The sequence below is a fragment of the Chrysochloris asiatica genome, unplaced genomic scaffold, assembly GCF_000296735.1.
Source record: "Chrysochloris asiatica unplaced genomic scaffold, ChrAsi1.0 scaffold00064, whole genome shotgun sequence".
Lineage (NCBI taxonomy): Eukaryota > Metazoa > Chordata > Mammalia > Afrosoricida > Chrysochloridae > Chrysochloris > Chrysochloris asiatica.
In genome coordinates, this window is record NW_006408582.1 from 10,727,447 (window position 1) to 10,733,721 (window position 6,275).

Below are 6,275 nucleotides of genomic sequence, written 5' to 3' on the forward strand. Positions count from 1 at the left end.
AAAACTAATGTTCTCCCATGTAAACTAGCACATAATTCACAATAAAACATTTAAGAAAAAAAAAAAAAAGAAATAAATAAATAAACACTGGGTGTCTTCTGACCATTAAAAAAAAAAAAAAAGAGTACAGGGGGAAATAAAGAGTCCCCACTGAATAGTTTTCATGTTGTCTAGATGGGTCTGGTGAAAAGAGATGGGGATAAGATTCGTATGATTCAGCAGTGAATAATTTTTATCATGACTAATTGTCACAATTGAAAAGGTAGAAGTTTTGTAAGAAAAACAAGGGAGTGGTTCATCTTACAGTCCAGAAACAGAGGACCCTAGGACCACTAAGGGAGAAGAGCACAAGCAGATTGCGGTACCTTACCGAGGGGAGCTTTGACGCCCGCCAGAGAGAGGCAGAGGCAGAGATGGGGATATGGAGAGGGGGAGCTGCTAAGGGTTCTACATTCATGCTAAGAGAAGGTCTAAGAGCTGGTGGCCAGGAGGCAGACTTGCAGAATGTGCCCTTTGGAGGTATAAATTATTATATATGCCTGAGTGTCTTTTTTTTTATTTAAAAAAAGCTAAAGTGAATAGAGAGAAATACTGTTAACTGATGATACATGGAGGGGATTATAATCATTGTAATGAAACAAGGTGTATGATTTGTTGAATGTAAAACTGATGATTTGCCCTGTAAACTTTCACTCAATCCACAATAAAAATCTTAAAAAAAAAAAAAAAAAAAAAAAGACAAATCTTAATAAGCACACATAAAAGATGGGGGAAAAGGATTTGGCAGGCTGGGCCCTCATAAGCAATGAGTAGGGACCTTCAAAAGAAAGCAATGAGGGCTCACTGAATGGTGATTCATTAAGCAACCAAATATGATCTTACATTTAAGGTGGCTCATATGAGTGGCAATCTAAAAGATCTGGGTGCAACTAATGGTGGGAAAGAGTGAGTGATATTCGAGATTACAGAAGTGGTTCAGAACGATGTGTTCCTTCAGATAGCTATATTTCATAAAACATGCTAAAAAAAAAAAACAAAACAACATTCCATGGGAACATAATTTTAGAACTGAGTAAGATGAATGGTCCCTCTTGATGATTTATAATATACATACAACATTACATTCTCTGAGAAATCCTCAGTATAAATATACTGTATACACATAAGGGAAATGCTAGGACATAATTATTTGTCCATAAAATGTTTTTCGTGCAACAGTTGGGGAAATGCTGACTTAGTCAAATGGATGTCGAAGGGAAAAGAAAACTCTTTACTTGGGAGTATATAGAAAACATCTGCACTCTGGTACAAGATTGCCTTGGGTTCAGGTCTTGATTCTGCTATTTAACTGTTTTATAATCTTAGGCAGGTAATGTTACCTCTTTGCACCTAATTCTCTGTATGTACACTCTGTAAAAAGTGGAACAACAGTAGCACATTACTACCTAAAGCCGTTGTGAGGATTAAATAAATGAACACAAGTGAGATGGTTATAAGGAGCTCTGGTGTTGCAGTGGTTAAACTGCTCAACTGCAAATCAAAAGATCAGCAGTTCAAGGTCACCAGTTGCTTTGTGGGAAAAAGATGAGCAGTTGGCTTTCATAAAGGTTTATAGCCTTGGAAACCCTATGGAACAGACCTACTTTGTGTTAGGGTCACTACCAGTCGGAACAGACTTCACAGCAGTGGGTTCGGTTTTTTGGTTTGACATGGTCAATGTCACTAAGCTACAACTTCTAGAACAGTTTCTGATCCACATCTTTTAGCAGAATTTTTAAAAATCTTTTAGCAGAATTTTTAAAAATCTTTTTTTTTATAACAGAGGTCCACAGTAGCTACAAGCGTTCCTGGCATATAGTGGCTACACAACAAATATGAAAGAATGAATGTCAATGAAAAAGATGTACAATGAAGCTTACATAAAACCTGCTAAATGTGATTGTCTTCACTCTAGAGAAAACCTCTTGAGTTTTGTAATGTCTTCTATGCAATCTTCTCCCTTTCCCTGAGATTCCTATGAAGTCTCCTAGTTTGGTCTTCCATGTCTCTTTCTTTTTCTGTTGTTTGGGTTCTACTTTCATGGAAATTTTTACAGATTTTATGCTCTAGATCTTCTAAATTTAATATTTTTATATTTTCTTCTCTGTTCTTTTTCCACAGCATCCCTTTCTAAGCTTTATGTAGATATTAAATCTGAGCAAAGCAGAATATTTATTTATAATTTCCTTCCATCTCCTGAATCACCTATTTTTCTAAGGTCAGTTCTTCAACTTATCAATAATGGTCTTTTCTATTTCACGCTATTGGTTATACCATTTTCCAAGTCTTATTTCAGAAATTAGATAAATTGGTGTGGATTTCCCTCTGTTTTGCAGTTTAGTCTCTTCCCTGAAACTAAACTGTACCTGGGAACTCGGCAAGTTGGGCCAGTCAGGTAGTGTCAATTGTCAGCCTTTGGCTTTAGGGCAGGAGTCAAGACTGTGGGGCTTTCCAAAAGCCAGAACGAAGGCTTTAACCTAGATGACAACATCTGTTCTGAGTATCAGGATAGGCGAGGGGGTTGGGCTGCCAACTGGTACAAACTGCTCCATAAATAGGACTTCAATTAATCTCTGTTTTTCAGTACCACTTCTCACTCTCACAATCCATTGTACCTGCCAATTCTGGCCCAGAGCCTCTTGGGATTCCTGTAAGCAGGCTGGCGTCCTTGCTCCTCTCTAGCTCCCTCCTAGCACATTCTGAGCTGTAAATCTTTCCACCTCTTTTATCTGTCAAGATGCTCCCATCTGCTTGGTCTCCCAGAAATTCATTGAAGGCTGTCGTCTGTTGATATCTTCTTTCCTTACGATTCTGAACTTGTTTCTTTTCATTAAATCAGTTATTTTAATGCAGTGGGGGTGGTTCTGGTAGGGGTTGGAACAAAACTTAAGGTTCAACCTTTGTAGAACTTTGGTGGCTAATTTTATATGAAGAAACAGGTAACTTTTTGCTTTTTCAGACTCACATGAAGGAAATCCATTTTAAATTTCATAATATACATTTAGATGAATTTTTATTTTTTTTCTTCAAGCAAGGGAACCTTTTGCCATTTGATCAAAGGAACATGTGACTTTAAAAGGTCCGGGGGGGGGGGGGGGGAGGAACCAGTCAGCTTCTTCTAGCTTTGATGATTCCAGGATGTTTCTGTCTTTCAAGCAAGAAAAACAGCAAAGCAACAGTTTTTGTTTATGAACAGAAATGGAAGGAAGGTTACAGCCTGTTTTGTGTGGGTATGTGGAGGTGGGGGTTGGGGTGAAATTAACAAGACTAACTTTGAAAACGTTGGTTTCCAGTGCTTAGTTTAAGAAGCCTTGGTGGTGCATTGGTTAAGTGCTCAGCTACTAACTGAAAGATCAGCAGTTTAAATCTACCAGCTGCTCCATGGGAGAAAGATGCTTCCATGAAGATGTCAGCCTTGGTAACTCTCTGGGGCAGTTGGACCTGTCCTACAGGGTAGCTAAGAGTCAGAATCACTCAGTGGCAATTGGTTTGGCTTTTGGCTTAAAGGATGATTTAAGAAGAAATGCTTAGTAGGCAGGTGAACATACATTTACAGAGTAGAAAGAATCAAGTCATCAACCATGCTGCTTATGAAATCAACCAAAGATTAACCGTTTACGAGAGAAAAAAGTAGAACTCTAGGTGGTAGTGGTGGTGGTGGTTATGTGCCATGGAGTCGGTTCCAAATCATAGCGACCCTGCACAGGGTTTCTGAGGTTGTAAATCTTTACGGGAGAAGAAAGCCTCATCTTTCTCCCACCACGGAACAGCTGATAGCTTCTAACTGCTGACTGACCTTGTGGTTCACAGCCCGATTCGTAACCACCATGCTATCAGAGCTCCTTAGAACTCTAGGTAAGATAGCAAATATGTATGAGTGGAATAAAACAACCCTGTAACAGAGACATCGAATATGGAGAAGAATCTTCAGTTATCAAATGCTACTAAGATGTCAAGTTAAGAAAAGGGCCATTAAAAAAAAAAAAAACAGCAACTTATTAAGTATTTTGATATAAATAATGTAAGTGAAGAGGTGAATCGGTGGAGGATGAGACCAGACTTTCTCTCTAGTGGCAATGTTAGGTGGCAAAGAGGGTTAATGATTAGATTAACTCAGAGTAGTAGAAATTGTGTGGGAAAGATGAAGACTGGGGTAAAAGAGGATAAAGAACTGAGAACACTGACAAGAGTTGTGGACAACAATTCATGTAGTTTAGAATGGACAGGGGGAAAATAAGAAATTGAGAAGGATCTAAAAGCTTGAGAGGAAACGTAGAGTACGAATACAAAAATAAGACCCATCAGTAAGGGAGTGAGAAAGCTGGGTGGATAGGAAGCTGGGGTCTGAGAATGCGATATTTAAATGTATAGTTCTAGAAGTGGGAAGGTTGTAAGAACAAGCTCCAGGACATCACTGAAGACGTGAGTAACTGCTTCTGAGAAGTGGAGGTTAGAGCACTGCAGTGGGGTGGGCCAAAGCATTGGTGTCTAGTACTACTATACTGACCACCCATACAGATGGTGGCCTTGAAATGGCGAGGACGACTAAGAGCAGGATTCTAAGCTCTTCATTAAATGTGGGAAAATAATCCACAGACGGGAAGAAAAGCAGTACAACAAGTAGTAGACGGTACACTCAACTCTGTCTAAAAGCTCCACTTGGAAGTAGAGGTTAGACGAGATTAGACACAAAGGTAAATCAGGAGTACCTACAACTTACTGTGCTGGATGTAGGCAGCATTAAGTTGCAAAAATCTCCCTCAGGTAATTAGAGCACATAATCTTTTAAGTCCCTTTCTACACTATAAGAGGTTTCTTAAAAATCTTGGGCCAAAGTTAATTAGAAAAAAATACATTCTAGTTCCATGTTATCTTAACTGTACAACAGAAAGAAATGAACCACTTCAACTCTTTTATCTTAAAACATATACTTGTTTCTTTTTAGGAAGTGCCCTGTTGGTTTGCTTGGTTTCTTGAGACTTTCTCCTATGAGTTTTCTTTTCTTTACAATGCTGGCCTTCTGCATTAAATAAGTTGCAAACAGTCTCTTCTGCAAAACTAGTCAATTGCTATAAAGACAAAAAGAAAAGTGAGAATTCTATGAAGCAAAAACAGTTACATCTAATGTCTATCCCTCACATTTGTATTTTCTTCTAAGCCACTTCTACTAAGGTACATTTCATTTTCTCTTCACTCACAAATTCCATTAATGGTATTTTAGATAACTTAATTTCATTACCAATTTCTGACTTTTTAAAAAACATACACCCAGAAGTATATGTATTCTACCAACTAAGAAGGAAAATCAACTAAATAATCAGTTGATTTACTTATTGATCAAATATGTTTATTAAGCATCTAGAATTTGGCACCAACCTGTTGCCAGGCTAAGGGGAAAATAAACCTTGAACTGGTAACATTATTGAAGTTTTAATTCTGGATTTTTTATCCAACCAAGAGTCAAAAACAGATAGGCTGCACAAATATAAATACTCACATTTTTTCTGTTAGAGGTACGTGTTATTCTGCCAATGTTGCAGGAAGACATATTCTCCTGGTTATTTGCAGAACTAAAGGTATCAGTGCCTGACGAGTAAGAAACAAGCAATATTAAAATAGCTAACAAAAAACTGTAAGCATATCTTTTGGATACACTAGGCATTCTTTTGGATAACCACCTTTGCTTTTAATGTCACATCTACACATAAATAATTACCAAGATGAATAAATTTTGAGTGAAGGTTTTGAAAACCTTTAGCTACGTTAACTGAACACCCAGATACTTTTTGCTGTGTTCCATAATCACTACTCAACACGTTACAATACTGAGCTGATTACAAATCATATTACACTGAATGCATGTATTTTCATTTATTCCAAGGAGCTCTGGTAGTGTAGCGGTTACGAATCGGGCTGCGAACCGCAAGGTCAGCAGTTCGAAACTACCAGCTGTTCTGCGAGAAAGATGAGGCTTTCTGCTCCTGTAAAGATTTCCAGCCTCGGAAACCCTGTACAGGGTCGCTATGAGTCAGAACCGACTCCATGGCACATAACAACAACAAATACCATATTTTATATAAAGAAATAACAATAAAGGGCATTAAGATGACTGTGAAATTATTTAATTTTCTAAAGTTAAGAAAATTTTTTATTTGATTACTCTTAAGGGCAAGGAGCTCTGGTAGCGTAGTGGTTACGAATCGGGTTGCGAACCTTAAGGCCAGCAGTTCGAAACT

The 6,275-nt window shown here is 38.0% G+C and overlaps 1 protein-coding gene across 1 annotated transcript in view; it reads right to left on the reverse strand.

The window, feature by feature from the left end:
• The window catches only part of CDCA2 (cell division cycle associated 2), a 71,678-nt gene that overhangs the window by 10,528 nt on the left and 54,875 nt on the right, over nucleotides 1-6,275 (reverse strand). The window contains exons 12-13 of the mRNA XM_006864440.1: nucleotides 5,537-5,625; nucleotides 4,971-5,108 (exon numbers count right to left, since the gene is read on the reverse strand). Of these exons, the coding sequence (XP_006864502.1) occupies nucleotides 4,971-5,108; nucleotides 5,537-5,625 (227 nt within the window). The remainder of the gene's footprint in view (nucleotides 1-4,970; nucleotides 5,109-5,536; nucleotides 5,626-6,275) is intronic.